The sequence below is a fragment of the Panthera pardus genome, unplaced genomic scaffold (genome assembly GCF_024362965.1).
Source record: "Panthera pardus isolate Hobbes unplaced genomic scaffold, ASM2436296v1 HiC_scaffold_12, whole genome shotgun sequence".
Taxonomy (NCBI): Eukaryota; Metazoa; Chordata; class Mammalia; order Carnivora; family Felidae; genus Panthera; species Panthera pardus.
The window spans coordinates 6,993,928-7,013,176 of NW_026526677.1; the positions used below are offsets into that span (position 1 = coordinate 6,993,928).

Sequence of the window (19,249 nt, forward strand, 5' to 3'; positions counted from 1 at the left end):
CACCTCTGCCTCCCGCCCCCGGGGCCAAAGTACAAAGGGAGGAGGAAGAAGGGAACGGGGTTGGAGCCGTCGGGCTGAGGGAGCCGGGCTGGGAAGCGGCAGCTCGGCCCAACCAGGGACACTCCAGCCACCCCCTGCGCAAAAAGACCCAACCGGAGTCCAGGCGCTGCCCCTTGCTGGCCCCACCTTACGCTTGGCGAGTGCCGGAGCCAGCCTCCCAGGACTGCTCCAGGACTGAGGGACTTTCGGGCCCCTCCAAGCTGGCCATGGTGAGACGCCGGAGGCCCCGGGGTCCCACCCCCAGAGCCTGACCACACTGCCCTGGGTGGCCCTCTAGAAGCCCGAGATGCGGGGGGCCGGGAGGCAATACTCCTGGCTCCCCAGAGAGGTTTGGGTCTGGGGCTGAGGGCCAGGGCCCGGATGCCCGGGTTCCGGGACTAGGGCCTTGGCAGCCAGCAGGGGTGGGGACCAGGGGCACCCAGGGAAGGTACCCCACTTGCCCCAGTATTGGGTCCCAGCCATGGAGCCCTTGAAGAACCTCTTTCTCAAGAGCCCGCTGGGGTCGTGGAACGGCAGCGGCAGTGGGGGCGGTGGGGGTGGCGGCGGAGGAGGCTGGCCAGAGGGGTCCCCGAAGACAGCGGCTTATGCCAACCCTGTTTGGACAGCCCTGTTTGACTACGAACCCAGTGGGCAGGACGAACTGGCCCTGAGGAAGGGCGACCGTGTGGAGGTGCTGTCCCGGGATGCAGCTATCTCAGGCGATGAGGGCTGGTGGGCGGGCCAGGTGGGCGGCCAGGTGGGCATCTTTCCATCCAACTATGTGTCTCGGGGCGGTGGCCCGCCCCCCTGCGAGGTGGCCAGTTTCCAAGAGCTGCGGCTGGAGGAGGTGATCGGCATCGGTGGCTTCGGCAAGGTCTACCGCGGCAGCTGGCGAGGTGAACTGGTGGCTGTGAAGGCAGCTCGCCAGGACCCCGATGAGGACATCAGTGTGACAGCTGAGAGCGTGCGCCAGGAGGCCCGGCTTTTCGCCATGCTGGCACACCCCAACATCATTGCCCTCAAGGCCGTGTGCCTAGAGGAGCCCAACCTGTGCTTGGTGATGGAGTATGCGGCCGGTGGGCCCCTCAGCCGTGCCCTGGCTGGGCGACGTGTGCCCCCGCATGTTCTGGTCAACTGGGCTGTGCAAATTGCCCGCGGGATGCACTACCTGCACTGTGAGGCCCTGGTGCCCGTCATCCACCGAGACCTCAAGTCCAACAACAGTGAGTTTTGGGGAGCATGGTTGGAGGGCGGCGTGGGCCGAGCACACACCTGCCAACTCTCAGCTGAGCCACCTGGGGATCTAGGAGAGGCAGGAGCTCCTGCCCTAGGGGAGTCCCAGCTGACTAGGGGCGCCATGAGTCCACACGGGCCCCAAAGCAGGAGTCCCAGGCACCAAACCGTCCTTCACGCCCCAGCCTCAGATGGAGCCCTTAACCCGAGCTCATAGCTGCCAAGTTAAAAAGTTGGGAGCTCTCAGGTGAGCCATACGCATCCTGTCTAACCGTGGACACCACTTCAAGGAAGCTGGATACTGGCGCTCATCTTCCTCTCCCCTAAAGCTCACACTTGTGCTGTTGCTGCTCTGCTCTTGTGGTGGGAAGCTTCTCCAGAACAGAGATCTTGGAGAGGAAAGCCCCCCACCCTTCCCACCCCTGGGGGTCAAGGCTGGGGACAGGGCTGGAATTCTGGTCCCGCCCATGCCCCTGACTGCATGACCTTTAGCTCCTTATTTCAACTCAGATCCTCAATTTCAGACTCTGTAAAAAGGGAGTGACCAGGAAGGTGAAATGGCTTAAGGGACTGGGCAAGCCTGGCATCTGATGCCTGGCACGTAGTAGGTCTGCAGCTGTGGGTGTGAGCACTTGAGGGCTGGATCACCGAGAGGGCCTTGCCTGGAATGAGCAATTGGGGTGGGCATGGTGGGGCTAAGGGAACCTCAAGCAGTAAGGTTACTCCGTCTCCAGCCATGTCAGGCCAAGAGGCAGGACCACCCCTCCCAGTAGTGGGGACGCGGGGCTGGGTCTGCTGGGGCTCAGGGTACAGGCCGTAGAGCAACAGGAGGTGCGGGAGGGGCTGATGGGTTATTGGAGAGGCATGGGCAACTCTTGGGGGAGGTAAGCATGGATATTTTGGGCTGCCTGGCCTGAGCTGACCATATACAAGTAGCTTATGGAGAGCAGAATGCCCTGACCCAGTAATATCCAAGTCCTTGACAGGCCTGGAGGGGCTGGGGAGGCCTACCAGCCACCCCCACCTACTCCTCTCATCCAGTGGGGCACTTCCCTCTGCTCACCCTTACTTCTTGGCCCTAGGCTTCCAGGGACCCCCACTCACTAACCCCAGCCTGAGGGAGATTCCCCGAAGGCCTTGGGGGAGGGGACTCCCTTCTTCTGTTTTTCCTCCAGTTTTCTTTCCAGAGAAAATGGAACAATAGCCCAGGCCCCTGCTCCCCACCCTCCCCACTGCTTCCTGCGTTTCCTGCTGCCCCTGAGCCGGCTTCCTGCCCCTGCTCCAGCCTCTGCTCCCTCCCCAGCCCAGCTGCCTGCAGGGGAGGAAAGAGCCAAGGGTTGGGGAGGGGGGGGGGTTATGGGAGAGGAAGGAGCCAGGGATTGCACACACACACCCCCCCCTCCAGTTCCCCTGTTTCTCTCCCAGAGTCTGGGTGGTGATGAAGGCAGGCAAGGTGCCCTCAGCCTCTCTGAGCCTGGCCTCCCACCTCGAAGACCCCGGTCCTAGGCCTGGGGTGCTGTCTGTGGGATGGTGGGGGGAGTCCCTGGGCTGGGGGGGGGGCACAGGCAGGAAACAATGGCGTGATTTTCCTGGACAATGGGGGCCTTGTGAGGAAGCCTGGCGGGGAGTGGAGGGGGAATTCTCCAGGCCCACGAGTCACAGGACTGACCAGCCAGCCCGGCCTGGGTCTGACCTCCCCCAATTCTCCCCCAAAGGGCTCCCCCCCAGTTGGAAACCTGGACCAGGCCTCCCAGAAAGGAGAAGTAGGGACCAGGGAAGGGAAGCGGAAGAGGTGTGAGCTGCTTAGGCCCCCAGAGGCCAGCCTGTGGAGGGAGCTGGGGGCCAGGCCCCTTTCAGAGGCTAGGGAGCCCTGAGAGGGGGCTGAGAGCTTGGGATCTCCAGCTCCCTCTCCTCCAGGTGGCCCCTGATCACCCCATCCCCAAGGTTTGTATCAGATGCCAGAAGAGCAACTTGGGTTGGGACAGATTCAAGGCACTCGATATAAAAGCAGGGGATTCGGAGGTGAGGATGAGGCTTCAAAGGTGTGAAGCTGGGGGTGGAGGGTGACAGAAAGGCCACCAGGGACAAAGAAGTCCTGAGACTTGGATGAGAGGCTGCCTATCTCTGGGCCTCAGATTACCTGACCGAAAAGGGGAAGCTGGCCTCCCAGCCAGAGATGCTGGTGGGAAAGTGCTTCACTAGTCTGTGAGGTACAAGTAGCTAGAGACCTGGCCAGTTGGTCTTCAAGAGGGTGGGTGGGTCCTGTCACCAGGAGAGACCAGCACGTAGACCTTCGGGCCCTAGCACATAGACCCCTTTGCTTGGTGCCACTCCAGCCACCTGCCGCCCTCCCCCCCCCCGCCCCCCCCCGTTGCAGTTCTGCTGCTTTGGAATGAACTCGTGTAAGGTTTACTGAATGGTCCAGTTCTGAGCCTCCAGCAGCCAGCCCAGAGTCCATTGCAAAGCAGGGAATATGTTGTGACAGAGGACCGCAAGGAGAGTCAACACGAGAGGGTAGAGACCTAATCTTTAGAGGACAGCTGACACTCAGTACCAGATGTCACACCCTGTGCTAAGGATTTAAGAAGTGTGATCTTGTTAAATACTCATGACAACCCTCTGAGGTGGCTTTCGTTGTCATCCTTAGCTTTATTAACTGTTTGGGACTCAGCCCCAGTCTGGCTCAGAGGAGAGGATGGACTGCAAGACCGTTCTCTGAATTAGGAGAAATCGCAGGGAGATTTGCTGTGTGCGGTGGGATTCAGAAGGTGGTTGTTGAGGGCATTTGGACATCAGACGGGGCGGTGATGGGCAGCTGAATTGGCTTCTGGCCTAGAGCTTCAAATGTGGGAGAGTCCAACAGGGAGGGGGCAGCTGGCACTTGGGAGAGGCCAAGACAGCCTGGGGGCAGTGGGCAGAGGTTGAGGAGAGGCCAGGCTCTGAGGAGCACTGGCACCGAAAAGGCTGAGGGGAGGGGAGGCCCTAAGGAGATAGCACAAGCAGCCAGAGGCCCCAGAATCAAAGACAGCTGGGCTGGGGGGGGGGTGGCAGTGGCAGATGCGGCCGCAAGGCCCAGAAAGCTTGGCCAGCAGCAGGAGCAGGGGTTATGGTTTCAAGCCTGGAAAAGTGAATACCCTGGTTCTGCCACCTCCTCCAAGAAGTCCTCCCTTTTGCCAGGCTGGGTTAGGTGCCCATCCCCTCTGCCCTCAGTACCCTGAGCTGCCCCCGTAATGGTGCTTTCACCCTGGACAGCAGGGCTGAGTGGTTGATGTGCCCTGAAATGACGTATGTTCAGAAAGGTAATTGGCTTGGATGTCACTTCTCTACAATGACCAGCAGAGTGAGAGGCCCCCTTCAAACCCCTGATGATCCTATGACTTTATCCTCTTTCTGTTCCTCAAAACCTCTCATCTGAGCCATGTTTGTCCCGATGAGAGGTTTGCAAGTTGCTGCTTCTCCTCTCTCTACAGACTATGGTGGCCCCATTGGGGTCAACACCATGAACCCCTGCCAAATCTGACCATCCGCTCCCGTGTTTGTCCCAAGCTCCTCCTTTCTGGCCAAGGACCTTCACTTCTCAGACTCCCCATTCTCTTCACGTCCAGCTGCATCAGTAGATATCTTTTGTTGGGAGTCTTTCTGTCCTCACGGAGAGTGGCTGCACTAGCCAAGACGAGACATGGGCACCGGGGGCCTGCAGTGCCTGCTGGGTTTCCTTTCTCACCAAGGGGTTCCCTCCTGTTCCCCACACGAACGGGGGTTCTAATTCACACTCCTGTCTCAGCACCATGACAAGACATGGGTTTCTGTCCAATGCAGCATTAGGGAAAAGTTAGAACGCTGGCTTGAGAACCACACAGACTAGGTTGGACTCCGTTCTTTATCTGCATATGATCTTGACTAAGTGGTTTCTCTGCTCCGTTTCCTTTTCTGTAAAATGGGGATAACGATGGGTACCTCGGAGATGGTTTTGTGAATGCTAGAGCTGAGTGTTAATGCCTGGCCTCAAGTAGCCCCTCCATTAATGTTTCCCAGCATTATTATTTTTGTCTGATTCTACCCCAACCTCCAGCTGTGAGTTCTCCAGAGCAAGATCACCTCTGTGCTTCCAGTACCTAGCCAGCCTGTCTGTGAGATGATGGTTTGCTCCTAGCTCCTCCCTTGTCCCCACTAACTGAGCATGGAGCACCCACAGTCCTGCCCCCCACCCTCTTCCCCAGTTCTGCTGCTGCAGCCCATTGAAGGTGATGACATGGACCACAAGACCCTGAAGATCACTGACTTCGGACTGGCCCGAGAGTGGCACAAAACCACACAAATGAGTGCTGCGGGCACCTATGCCTGGATGGCCCCTGAGGTTATCAAGGCCTCCACTTTCTCTAAGGGCAGCGATGTCTGGAGGTGAGGCCTGGGTAGAGACAGGACAAGGCCATCCGTGGGGCTGAAGAGGGCAGAGGTGGCTGCCAAAATCTAGGGCTGGGCAGACAGGCAGAGCCCAGGGGGAGGGACCCAAATCATTTGGTTCCTAGTTGCTTTGGGGTGAAATAGTGATAAGTAAGTAGAGGACGGGACACAGACCCTTTGTCTTGCTTACAGTTTTGGGGTGCTGCTGTGGGAGTTGCTGACTGGGGAGGTGCCCTACCGTGGTATCGACTGCCTTGCTGTAGCCTACGGAGTAGCTGTCAACAAGCTCACACTGCCCATCCCTTCCACCTGCCCTGAGCCCTTCGCACAGCTCATGGCAGGTAAGGATATGGGGCTGAAGGGTGTGGGGCAGAGCCCTTTGGCACGGGACACGCCCACCCACAGACCCTTTCTCATTCTGTTCCCCCTCCACTCGTGTCCCCAGACTGCTGGGCGCAGGACCCCCACCGCAGGCCCGACTTTGCCTCCATCCTGCAGCAGCTGGAGGCGCTAGAGGCGCAGGTCCTGCGGGAAATGCCGCGGGACTCCTTCCATTCCATGCAGGAAGGCTGGAAGCGTGAGATCCAAGGCCTTTTCGACGAACTGCGGGCCAAGGAAAAGGTGGGAGGGGTCGGGGTGACGGGATTGGAAAGAGAGGCCGGGAAGTGCCTCCACGGTCTCCGTGGGGGCGGACGCTAGGGTCCTTACTGGGCCGATCCCACCACCTTCCTCGTCCCGGGCGCAGGAACTTCTGAGCCGCGAGGAGGAGCTGACCCGCGCGGCGCGTGAGCAGCGGTCACAGGCAGAGCAGCTACGGCGGCGCGAGCACCTGCTGGCTCAGTGGGAGCTGGAGGTGTTCGAGCGCGAGCTGACGCTGCTGCTGCAGCAGGTGGACCGGGAGCGGCCGCACGTGCGCCGCCGCCGCGGCACCTTCAAGCGCAGCAAGCTCCGCGCGCGAGACGGCGGCGAGCGCATCAGCATGCCCCTCGGTAAGGGGCGGGGCCTAGCGCGCCTCCCAGTCATTGGTTATGAGCGGAGAGGTGGGGTCGGGCTTGTGCTGGCCTCACTGGGATTGGTCTCGGGTGCTGGTGGGTGGGACTGTGAGCCGAAGGCTGGAAGGGGTGGGGCCGGGAGTGTTGTTTTTCTAATGTGGGCGGGCTCTGGCGGAAATATTTGCATGGCGGCCAGGGAGTGGCTGCTCCCGGAGAGGGGCGGGGCTCATGAAAGTTCGGGGAAGGCCGTGGGCGCCCGGCGGGTCGCCTCCGGGGAATCTTCGGTTGGTGGAGTCCTGGCTGTCCGCTTTCCTTATGGAGAGCCTGAGGCCCAGGAGAGCGGTGACCCCGGCTTCAGTCACGCAGCCACCGTGCCTGAACTGCCTTCGTGGCCTGGGAGCTGGCTGAGGGCTCTTGAGGGTTGGAATCCTGGCTCTCGTTCACCACAAACCTGCACCCTGCTTTCCCCCCAACCCCAGACTTCAAACACCGCATCACCGTGCAGGCCTCACCCGGCCTGGACCGGAGGAGAAACGTCTTCGAGGTTGGGGCTGGGGACTCGCCCACCTTCCCCCGGTTCCGGGCCATCCAGTGTAAGAAACCTCTCCCCATGCTTTTCCCCTCAGCACCATATCCTTCTGTCAAACCCTGGGAGCTGGATCCCACTGTCTTCTCCTAACTCCCCACACCCAGACTCCCTCCCCTATCTGTTTAGACCGATATCTCTGCGTGCCCTGGGCGGCATTTATTTGATCTAAGTAAGTTTTATACATGAAAAAAATGGAAAAAGTAACTTGCCTAATGTCACATAGCTAACGAGGGGCAGAGCCAGCAAACCCAGGCAAGTTTGCCACAGCATGCGAACTACTAAACAGCAAATCCCAACTGGAGAACTAGATGAGATACCCCACCCCACTGCTAACCCCAGAACCCAAACCTACCTACCCCATCCCAGTTCTGTTCAGATTCTCTGTGGCCCAAAGCCCACCCTCGGAATAGTATGGGTTCCCACCTGATCCCCCATCTTCTAAGAAGTTGTCCCTGGAGCCAGACTGTTATGATTGGAGGACAAGGATCAGGGCTCTTGACCTCAGCTCAGACCCTCTTGGTTTTCTACCCACAGTGGAGCCTGCTGAACCAGGCCAGGCATGGGGCCGCCAGTCCCCTAGACGTCTGGAGGACTCCAGCAACGGAGAGCGGCGAGCATGCTGGGCCTGGGGCCCCAGTTCCCCCAAGCCTGGGGAAGCTCAGAATGGGAGGTGAGTGCCAGAGAGCCCCCGCCCCAGCATCATCTACCTCCCCAATAGTCCTGAGATTCATGAAGCCCAACCTCCCTCCCCTCCCCAGGAGAAGGTCCCGCTTGGACGAAGCCACGTGGTACCTGGATTCAGATGACTCATCCTCCTTGGGATCTCCTTCTACACCCCCAATGCTCAATGGTGAGTGGCCTTTTCTCCCTCCCCCTACCCCCACCAGCAAACAGCAGACTCCTGCTGCGCTCCTATGGGTACTATGGGGAAACTACAAAAAATCAGCAGCAGGGCAGGTCGTTCCTAGAACCCCCATCTGACCTATATAGGTCCACAACTGAGCCAGGTACAGCCCAGGTTTCAGGGGGCCCATAGTGCAGTCCTCGTGGTCAGGCCTGGCCCGCAAAAGGCCTCTTTTCTGCCCCGGTGGCAGCTGCTGTGCCTCAGCAGGCTGTAGGGAGGGAAGGAAGACAGCAATGGTACTCCCCATTTGGGACCCAAGGGAAGCTGGGTCCAGAGAGGGGAGGGAGACTGTGCCCGTGGAGTGGACCAGGCAGGTGGCTGCCACACTGTGCTCAGAGTCCCTTCTGAGCAGCCTGTAGGTAGAGGAGAAGATGAGAAAGCTGAGAAGGTGGGGATCCAGAGCCCATTCTCACTGCACCTGGGGCAGTTCTGAGCTTTTCTGTCCTCCATGAGGATACGAGCAGTTACTGCGCATCAGGCATTCCCTTTAAGCAACAACCCTGTGAGGGAGGTGCTGTTATTATCGGCATTTTAGAGGTGAGAAAGCTGTGGCCCCGAGAGGTAAAGTAACCTACCTGGGGCCTTCAGCTAAGGATTTGAACGCAGAGAGACTTTGGCTTCCTCAGATGCTTTCACCTGAAGAAAGGGTTTTTCGCACACAAACTGCTTGGGAAGCTAGTGGGTTGGGCAGAGATCAGGGCTCCTGTGTCAGAGGGACAAGCAGCTCGGGATTGGCAAGGGGTAGAAAGCTGCATCCTTCTTTGCCTGTGGATCCCGTCAGAGCCCCTCTCGCCCCACCCAGCACATCACCTCCACCATTATTTGAGTAACATTTGATAGTAGTAACAACAGGTAACATTTACTAGGTCCTTCGTATGTGCCAGGCAATGCTGGGTATTACGATTAGGACCATCTTATAGAGGCACAGAGAGGTTATGTGGTTTGATGTAGGGCACACAGCAGAACAGGGATCTGAACCCAGGTCTGACTCCAGCAACAGGGCCACGGACCCTCATCTGCCGCTCCATTTTCTACTCCAGAAATTACACTGCCCCAAGCTAGCTGTAGAGATGGAACTGAGAATTAGAAGGCCCAAAGGGCAGCTTGGTTCACCTGCTCTAGAATGTACCAAGCTAAAAGGGCCGGTGGAGAACTTAAAGTCCTGTCAACCCAGGTGTGTGGGTTGAAGCGGCCCCTACCGTGTTCTGCAGAGCCCTTTGACCTTGCTCTTTCTGAGCAACCAGGAGCAGGGACACAAGGGTCTGAACCCCATCCTTCTCAAGCTTGCCCCTGACCTGGAAGGATATCCCCTATCCCAGCCCAGCCGCCGGCTGAACACTTGGTTCCCTAGCACGAGCCCACACTCCAGTGGCCATCTTGGGCCTAGGAGAGTACGTGACCTTGACCTCCCAGCCACCCACACAGTCAGAAGCCTGGCTGAGAGTCAAAGGGGACCCTGTGAGGTTGTCCCAGGCACGCGCCATACTACCGGGGAGCGGGTTGCCGTAAGGTGCCTGTTGGTGGATACAGTCCGCCTATGCTGACGGGACTGCTCTGTGACACTCTGGAGCCGCTGACTGCCACACGGCACGTGCTCTCTGTGAGGCCCATGGAAGCGATTTCACCTGCATCTCTGGGTCAAGATGGCCGTGCTGCTTTAATTCAAAGCAACAGAGTTGCCAACTCTTAGTGCTAGGAAGAGTGGAGGCAAATTCAAATTCCTGCCGAATTACCTTGAGCAAGGCACTTACCTCTCAGAACCTCAGTTTCTCAAGGCCATTGGTCACAGGAACTTCTTCACACTCTCATATTCTGTGCTGACTTCCATCCGCCCTTACCTTTGTCTCATTTTTCCTGCTCGTTTTAGTTTTTATTTTTTTTAATGTTTATTTTTGAGAGAGAAAGAGAGAGTGTGGGGGAGGGGCAGAGAGAGAGGGAGACACAGAATCCGAAGCAGGCTCCAGGCTCTGAGCTGTCAGCACAGAGCCCGATGTGGGGCTCGAACTCACAAGCCGTGAGATCGTGACCTGAGCCGAAGTTGGCCGCTTAACCGACTGAGCCACCCAGGCACCCCTTCCTGTCTGTTTTAAACATGTTTTTCCCCTGTTCAGTTTAATATCATTATAACTATCAGTTTCATCATCTGTAAAGTCGTATAATAGTGATCACCTTATGGGGCTGTTGCAAAGATCATAAGAATGTATGCCCCCATAAAACATATATTGATGCATTTTGTGAGACAGGCATCATACATATTAGAAATCAATCCTGGGGCTCCTGGGTGGCTCAGTCAGTTGAGTACTTGCCTCTTGATTTCGGCTCAGGTCATGGTCCCCCAGGGTTGTGGGATCGTGCCCCACCTCAGGCTCTGAGTGTGGAGTGTGGAGCCTGCTTAAGATATTCTCTCTCTCTCTCTCTCTCTCTCTCTCAAATAAAAAAAAAAAAAAAAAAAGAAAGCTCTCTCTTTCTCTCTAATAGAAAGAAAGAAAGAAAAAAAGAAAGAAAGAAAAGAAATCAACCCTGCCCTGCCCTGGGGGAGGGCCTAGTGGGGGGGAGGGGCAGACTCAGAAACAAACAAGTAAGTGGTGGGGCAAAGGCTGTATAAGGCATAAGGTGAGCAGTAACTCCACAGGTTAGGAGAGATTCTGGGAGGGCTTCTAAAAGAGGAAAAAAACTCTTGTTTTCCTCTAGGCACTACTCACTTCACTTCTGGCACCAAATGTGGGGTTCCCATTCAGTTCTAACACAGTCTACCTGGAGTTCGCATCGGACCCTCCAGGTGAAGGGCTCAGTCCCACAAGACTGCCCCCCACCCCACTTCACATGCCAGTCACAAGTCCAGGGTGTCACGTGTGCTTCTGACCAACCACCTATAAGCCAGAGGTTCCCGTGACCTCCTCCTCAGGTTTGGTAATTTGCTAGAGCAGCTCACCAAACTCAGGAAAACAGTTCACTTACTAGATCACCAATTTATCATAAAGGATACAGATCGAGAACAACCAGATGGAAGAGGTGCTTAGGGCAAGTCTGTGGCAAGGGGGGAAGTGGGGCTTTAGGACCCTCTCTGGGTGCTCCACTCTCCTGGCACCTCCACGTGTTGACCAGTGGAAGCTCTCTGAACCCTTTGGCTAGGGTTTTTTTTTTTTATAGAGCCTTCATTATGTGGACACGATCAATTGATTGAATCATTGGCCGTTGGTGATAGACCTCAGTCTCCAGCTCTCGTCACGTGGTTCATTCGCCCCGGCAACCGGGCTTTCCAAAAGTGACCTCATTAATGTGAACTTAAAATTATTTTTTTAATGTTCATTTATTTTTGAGACAGAGAGAGGGATGACAAGAACAGGTCGGGGGAGGGGCAGAGAGAGAGGGAGACACAGAGTCTCAATCAGGCTCCAGGCACTGAGCTGTCAGGACAGAGCCTGACATGGGGTTAGAACCCACGAACTGTGAGATCACCGCCTGAGCCAAAGTCAGATGCTTAACCGACCGAGCCAGCCAGGTGCCCCATCGTTAATGTGAACTTAAATGTGATTCAAAGGGGCTTGTTAGGAAGAGCCAAAAATGCTCCTTTCACTTCTATCAATGTGATCACTTAGGAAAATCTAAGAGTTTTCGGAGTTCTGTGCCAGGGATGAGATGAAAACCAAATATGTATTTCTTATTATAATTAACAGTATTATAGCTTCACAGGGAGGTGCTCTTTCACCCGGGGCTTGAATGGTGACTAAGGGATCACAGAAAGCCGAGGTGGGAAAGTTGTGCTGGGCAGAGGGAACGGTGTGTGCACAGGCACGGGGCTTTCCACACCTGAGGAAGAGGAAACCTCAGAGGAAAAGTTGAGAGCCAGGGAGTTGCAGGCCTGAAGCCATAGGTGGGGGCCAGGCCTTCATCCTCTGGGTCTGTGGGCCCGGCTCAGCCCCAGCAGATGTTTGTTGAATGAATGAGTGCGTGACGCTGGAAAAGGAGGCAAGAGACAGTTTAGGAAGGGCCTGGAAAGGATGGGGAGTTTAGCCATTTGCATTTTGGAAGGCAGGGGTCTGGGCAGGGGCAGATAAGTCAGAGAGACTGGGTAAGGGTTGTGGCTGAGAAAAGGGACCCTGAGCCAAGCCCTGGTAGTAAAAGTTCAGTTTCCCCAGCCTTGCATTTCCTCCTCTGGACCCCCAGCCCCATGTCCCACTCCAGGCCTGGCCCGAGGAGGGTGGAGTAGAGGAAGGCTTTGAAAGCTCAGCCAAGGAGCTTGGACTTTATTTTAGTAGTAATGGAGAACGATGGCAGATTCTAGAGCCAGAGAGGAGAGAGAGAGAGAGAGAGAGAGAAGAGAGAGAGAGAGAGAGAGAGAACGAACGCGCGATGGGCGAGATGGGTGGGCAGGGAGGAACCGGGTCGGGGAGTAAAGGAGTCAGGGAGGACGTTGGTGGGGAGCAGAACTCAGTCCTTGTTCTAGGCCGCTGAGGGCCCCCTGTGGCCCCCGCCCGGAAGACAGCCTAACGTGTGCCCGCCCCCACTGCCAGGTAACCCCCCGCGGCCGAGCCCGGAGCCCGAGGAGCCTCGGCGCCCAGGCCCCGCGGAGCGCGGTAGCGGCTCCGGGACGCCCAAGCTGATCCAGCGCGCGCTGCTGCGCGGCACAGCCCTGCTCGCCTCCCTGGGCCTGGGCCGCGACCTGCAGCCGCCGTCGCCGTCGCCGTCGCCGGGCGGCCCGGGCCGCGAGCGTGGGGAGCCCTCGCCAATACCCCGCACGCCGCTGCCTACACCGTCAGCCGCCGAGCCACCCCCCTCCCAGCTCATCCGCTTCTCCCCCAAGAGGCCCGACGCCCCCGCCTCCCCGCTGAGCCCGGACGCCCCCGGCCCGCCCACCCCTGCGCCCCTGCTGCTGGAACTCGGAGTCCCCGTGGGCCAGCTGTCAGCCAAGAGCCCCCGGCGCGAGGAGGAGAGGCGCGGTGAGTGGCCCGAAGCAGGCCTACTGTGGGTGACAGCGGGGAGGAGAGGCCGCTGGGGACGTGTGGGGCAGTAAGGCTGGGGCCACAGCCATCTGCTGGATCCCAGACCAGGCCCTCAGGGCACTGGGGACGCACAGAAGGAACTGAGTTCTAAGTTCAGCCACCCAGTGGCGGGAGAGGGGGCTGGGGTGGGGGGGCATGGCCAGGCAGGTTGTGAAAGAATAGAAATAATCCTGGTGAGATAATGACAGCAAACGCCTACTGGTTGCTTACTTGTGCCAGGCGCTGTTCCTTGAGCTGCGGAGAGATTGTCTCACTTAATTACATGACGGGCCTGTGAACAAGATACTCTTGTTATACCCATTTTTTAGATGAGGTTTAAGGCACAGAGATGAGGGACCCAAGGCTCTCACCAGTTAAGTGGCAGAGCTGGGATCCAAGCCCAGGCTCGTCTACTCCAGAGGCCTTGCTCTTAACCACTGGGTAATTAAACAGATGCACCACAGAGTCTAAAGGGCCATGGAAGTTATGAGTCAAGCAGCTCGCTGTGCAGATAGGAAAGCTCCAGAGGTGGGCGGTGCCTCCTGTGGACACCCAGGATTTGGTGGCTGCCTGACCCCGTGCCCCCTCCCTCAACCTTCCTAGGAAGTGCTGTCTCACCGCCGCCAGGGATATCACGCTCTGCTCCTGGCACCCCAGGCACCCCACGCTCACCGCCCCTGGGCCTCATCAGCCGACCTCGACCCTCACCCCTTCGCAGCCGCATCGACCCGTGGAGCTTCGTGTCAGCCGGGCCACGGCCTTCGCCTTTGTCCTCGCCACAGCCTGCGCCCCGCCGGGCACCCTGGACCTTGTTCCCAGACTCGGACCCCTTCTGGGACTCTCCACCTGCCAACCCCTTCCGGGGGGGCCCTCAGGACTGCAGGGCACAGACCAAAGACATAGGTGCCCAGGCCCCGTGGGCGCCAGAGGCAGGGCCCTGAGTGGGCTGGGCTGCTCGCCCACGCTCCAGCTGCCCTACAGGAGCCACAGTATACACTGGAACAGGAGCCGGGCGAGCCTCTGTAGCTGCCTTGGTTTCCCCCAGGGACCCCACCCCCTTTGGGGGTCAGGAACACTACACTGCACAGGAAGCCTTCACACTGGAGGGGGGGAGCCTGCACCCCCCCCACACCTGCAACCTGTGGGTCCCCCGACTTACCTGCCCCGTTGGGGCCCAACACTGTACCCAGCTGGTTGGGAGGACCAGAGCCTGTCTCAGGGAATCGCCCCCAGGGGTGGTGCAGGAAGGAGGGGAAGTACAGGGGAGAGGGGCTGGCCTCGGCTGTCACCAGCACTCTTGACCAAGCCCTGCTACTGTGGCCCCCGCCCCAGGGCTTAGCGCCCGGATGCCCCCACCCCTGCCCTGGGGGTCCTCTGGGGCCAGGACTCTCTGGGTGCCCTCCTGCCGCCCCGGCCAGGGTTGGGGCCTCGGCCTCAGGATCCTATGAAGCCAAATAAACTCCCCAAGCTGTCTCCCCGGGTGCAGCCTCTCACCTTTTTGGGAGGTAGCCGGGGGATCCGAGCCATCACGCAAACCTGGTGACTTCGTGCCCTCAGCACAAGGGGCAGTTGGCCTGAGGCTAGGCTGGGACCAAGGGCACTGGCCTCGGTCAGGCATTCCAGGCCCGCCTCAGCCTCCTCGGCACCCACACGCGCTGCTCTCGCCCACCTTCTCCCCACCCTTGGCAGGCCTTTCCTGCCATTTCAAGAATCGCCCCGTTCTTCCTGCTGCTTATCCTCGGGACCCAGCTGCAACATCACCTCCCCTGGGGCGTCTTCCCTGGCCATGCTGTGCCCGCCACAGCCAGCTCGCGGAGCTCAGGCGTCCAGAGCCCACTGGGCAGAATCCTGGGGGCTTGTCCTGGGTTTGTCTCTATTCCAGGGTCTGGACCAGGAGGAGTGACCCCCCTGGCTCATGGCTCCGTCCACACTTCTCTTACTGGCTCATGGCTCCGTCCACACTTCTGTGGGTTCTGCGGGGGGGTGGGGGGCACCCTACACCAGGCCCCGGGGCGGGGCCCTTGCGCTCAGCCCCTCCATGGTTCAGGGGAGTAGTAGTCTAGGCTCCCCGCCCCTGCACACACCCTGGCAGCCAGGCTCACTGTGTCCCCAGTGTTCAGTGGGGCGGGACTCAGGAGGGCCCAGCACAGGGTTCTCAGGGAGAACTCAGAATGGAGGTGTGAGAGCGTCCTCTGGGCGGCGGCCTTGGCTCCTCTCAGCTCACTGCCCTGCACCCCCCCCCCCACTCTTCCCAAATCCCCACTCCTGTCCCCTCTTCCTTGCAGGCTGCCTGCTGTACCCCCCTCGCACCCCCCTCCCAATAGGTCCACCTAGGCCACTCTTGTCCTCTCGGCCCTGTGTCCTTACCCCCCCCCCCACCCCACACTGTTCCTCTCACACCCCAAGCTCTCTCCCACCTTGACTGGCTTCTGTTCCCCAGCTGAAATGTCAGTCTTCACTCTTCCAGGGCCTTCCCCCAGAACTTCAGGGTATGTATGACAATTCAAACTTGTCACATTCTCTTGCTAACAGGTTTCTTGTGGAACAGCAGGAGGGAAGGGACCTGTGTCTGTCTTCTTGTCCAGTGTCCTCAGGAAAAAGAAGTACTTGCTGAGGGGATGCAGGGAGCGGGCCGGGCTTGAGTGAGCTCCTCCCTGAATAAGCCACCCTGTGTGACTTTGAGCCAGTCTCGCTCGCTCTCTGGGCCTCAACCTGCTCCACCCCGCCCCCATCTCCCCGGCTTCGGGGAACTGGGCAAATAATGTCTCGTCCCCAGAAATTAGGAGGAGGGACCCGGACCGACCCCCTTCCCGCTCATTCACACTCTCCCTCAGTGAGTCCCTGGCGTCTGTCTTCAGCCTCCCACGGGCACCTCCTCCCGGCCGCACCCTGCCAGCCCCTCCCAGCTGCCCGTGGAGCCGCCAGCTCCCACAGCACCTCCGACCCCAGGCGGCACAACATGGGGGCTCTAAGGCCCTGGGCCCGGTTCCCACTACTGGTTGTGGCCCACCTGCTGGCCCTGGGGATTGGGGCTGCTGTGCTTCAGGCCCTGGAGGGGCCGCCAGCCCTCCGGCTCCAGGCCAAGCTCAGGACCGAGTTGGCCACTTTCCAGGCAGAATATGGGGCCTGCCTGCCACCTGGGGCGCTGGAGGAGCTGCTGGGCACCGCCCTGGCGGCCCAGGTACGCGGGGTCTCCAGCTGGGGCGATGGCTCAGAGGCTGGGAACTGGGATCTGCCCTCGGCCCTGCTCTTCACTGCCAGCATCCTCACCACCACGGGTAAGGCTGCCAGGCGGCCGGGCAGGCGGGGGCTCCTGGGGGGCCCTGGCGATGTAGCCCTTCCCTCAGCCCCAAAAGGCCAGACGGATCCCAGGCCTGACTCGGCCTGACATCAGAGCTGGGGCTTCCCACACCAGTACCCCAACTGGTACCTCAAGTTCAGCGGCCAGGCAGGGTGTGTCCTCCTCAGCCACACACCCCGACGCCCCCTGACATCCGGGAGAGATGCCCAGACCCCGTGGCCCGAGGCAAGGTGGGGAGCGGGTATTGTAGGGCGGATTCTTGAACGGAGGAGAATGGAGTGAACCCAGGAGTGCAGGTCAGGACCACCGACTCCGGAGAGAGTGGCCAGGGGGAGGAAGTCCTGATGGAACGCTAGCCATGGCAAGAGGGCACAGAGATGAGGGATGACGGAATTCCTGGCAGAGGGAACAGCATGTGTGAAGGCGCAGGGAAATAAAGGAATGGGAGCCGCAGCCCTGGAGGTTTTTTTGTCCTGTGAGTGGACATCGTCCGTACAAACATCTGCAGAGTGTCTAAATGTCGTCTGAATCTGTATTCCCAACTTCTCTCGGACAATCAGGAGAGCTATATTCCCTCTGAGCCAGAATCCCTGCAAGGCAGCATATTGTCCGGAGAGGAACAAGGCCTGTACTTTTGGACAGAACGCTTCCACTCCGGGCCAACCCAACGCTCTTGTCTCACATCTGGCCCCTCTAGGCATTTGCGTTTACAACCTCCGGACCAGCTGGTCCTGTTCTCCCAGCACACCCTGCTCTCCCGCCTCTCCCTGCCTTGCACATGCTTTTCCAGTCCTGACTGCCCTCTCTCACGCACGCTGCCTCTTTTGCCGCCGTTCATGTCACGTCTTCACTGACTTTCCTGCATTGTCGTCTCCACCAAAAGGCAGGGCCTGGGCAGACTCAGATGCCAGTGCAAGGCCTGGCACACAGGGTGTCTCAAGACACCTTTGGGCAGGGGAAGAGTGCGTAACGTTCTTCCCAGTGGATTTGGAAGCATCGTAATGGTCAAGGGCAGAGCTGAGGAACCGGAGAAAACCAAGCTTCCTCTGGGGCAGGATAGGGGTTCTCAGAACTGTCCCAGCCTCAAGAGGCCTAAGGTGACTGCCTCTTTTAATGTTCCATTTCCCAGAAAAGAGTGGGCACAGAGGTAAAGGGACTTGTCCAAGACCCCCAGCGAATGAGGAGCAAAGCCAGCCAGAGCACAGGCGGGAGCCGGTCCCTCGATCTCAGCCACTAGAGGGCGGTCTTCTGCCAGAGGCCTCGTTGGGGGAAGGGGGAGGACCACAGCAGGCATCCCGCTGGAGTGCTCATCGCCCCCGGCCTCTCTCCTTTCCAGGTTATGGCTGCATGGCCCCGCTGTCGGCGGGCGGAAAGGCCTTCTGCGTGGTCTACGCGGCCCTGGGGCTGCCAGCCTCGTTAGCGCTCCTGGCCGCGCTGCGCCGCTGCCTGCTGCCTCTGCTCAGCCGCCCAGGGGCCTGGGTAGCGGCCTACTGGCGGCTGGCCCCGGCCAGGGCCGCGTTGCTAGGGGCAGCCGGACTGGGCCTGCTAGTGGCTGGCGCCTTCGTGCTGCTGCCAGCGCTGGTGCTGTGGGGCGTCCAGGGTGACTGCAGCCTGCTGGAGGCCATCTACTTCTGCTTCAGCTCCCTCAGCACCATCGGCCTGGGGGACCTGCTGCCGGGTCACGGCCGTGGCCTGCATCCGGTGCTTTACCACCTGGGCCGGCTCGCACTTCTCGGTGAGTCCAGCTGCCAAGGAGCGTGAGGGCGAGAGGAGGGAAGAGGAGCCCGGACTACGACTCCGTAAACCACTGGGGAGGCCTAGCCGCCCAGGTGGAGGAGCCCTGCCCTGGGCTGTGGTGTGGGAGTCGTAGAACCCTGACGGCACCTCTGAGTGGTGCCGGGTGCCGGGGTGGCGGGTCACCTGGCTGGGAGGTGGCAGGGAGCATATGGGCACTGCAAAGAGCTGTGCCATCAACCTCTCCTCACCAGGTTACTTGCTCCTCGGGCTCCTGGCCATGCTGCTGGCCGTGGAGACCTTCTCAGAGCTGCCACAGGTCCGCGCCGTGGTGAAGTTCTTTGGGTCCAGTGGCCCGCGGACGGCTGAAGACCAAAGCGGCATCCTAGGCCAAGACGAACTGGCCCTGAGCACCCTGCCATCCTCGGCCGCAGCCCCAGAACAGACCCCAACTTGCTGATGGGTGCGAGGTGATGGAGTTGAGCTCTGTTCAGGTGGACGAGCTTGAGGAGGAAGCCCCCAGTGATGGGAGGGGAGGGTGTGATTGTAAGGACCTCAGGCAATAGTGGTTTGTTTTGTTTTGTTTTTTTAAAGAGAAAGGCAATAGCCCTGTTCTGGTCCCTTCTTTCAAAATGGGACCCCTAGGGGCGCCTGGGTGGCTCAGTCGGTTGGGCAACCGACTGGGCTCAGGTCATGATCTCACAGCTTGTGAGTTTCAGCCCCGCATTGGGCTCTGTGCTGACAGCCCAGAGCCTGGAGCCTGCTTTCGATTCTGTGTCTCCCTGTCTCTGTCCCACCACTGCTTGCACTCTTTCTCTGTCTCTCAGAAATAAATAAACGTTAAAAAATTTAAAAAAAATTTAAAAAAATGGGATCCCTAAAGCGATCAACGACCCAAACCCCACCATCCTTAAACCCCATCATCCTTTGAAGGCGAAGGCCTAGGGGGGTCCTCCCCGCATCTGGGAACCTCAAAGCCCGCCCGGCCCCATCTGGGAACCTCAAAGGCCGCCCCGGCCCCACTTCGGATCGCAGACAGCCTTATCGGCCCAGCCCCGCCCCCTTCCGTCT

General features: G+C 59.2%; 2 protein-coding genes across 2 annotated transcripts; both read left to right on the forward strand.

The window, feature by feature from the left end:
* Window positions 1-514: 514 nt before the first annotated feature.
* MAP3K11 (mitogen-activated protein kinase kinase kinase 11) lies at window positions 515-14,616 on the forward strand. The gene is made up of 10 exons (XM_019414991.2): window positions 515-1,262; window positions 5,493-5,673; window positions 5,869-6,017; window positions 6,122-6,297; window positions 6,422-6,665; window positions 7,148-7,261; window positions 7,792-7,927; window positions 8,016-8,107; window positions 12,676-13,101; window positions 13,747-14,616. Exons 1-10 carry the CDS (start codon window positions 521-523, stop codon window positions 14,082-14,084), a joined length of 2,598 nt encoding a protein of 865 aa, XP_019270536.1. The 5' UTR covers window positions 515-520; the 3' UTR covers window positions 14,085-14,616.
* Window positions 14,617-15,886: 1,270 nt separating this feature from the next.
* KCNK7 (potassium two pore domain channel subfamily K member 7) lies at window positions 15,887-18,784 on the forward strand. Its single transcript, XM_019414981.2, has 3 exons — window positions 15,887-16,421; window positions 17,781-18,179; window positions 18,433-18,784. Exons 1-3 carry the CDS (start codon window positions 15,905-15,907, stop codon window positions 18,636-18,638), a joined length of 1,122 nt encoding a protein of 373 aa, XP_019270526.2. The 5' UTR covers window positions 15,887-15,904; the 3' UTR covers window positions 18,639-18,784.
* Window positions 18,785-19,249: the final 465 nt, after the last annotated feature.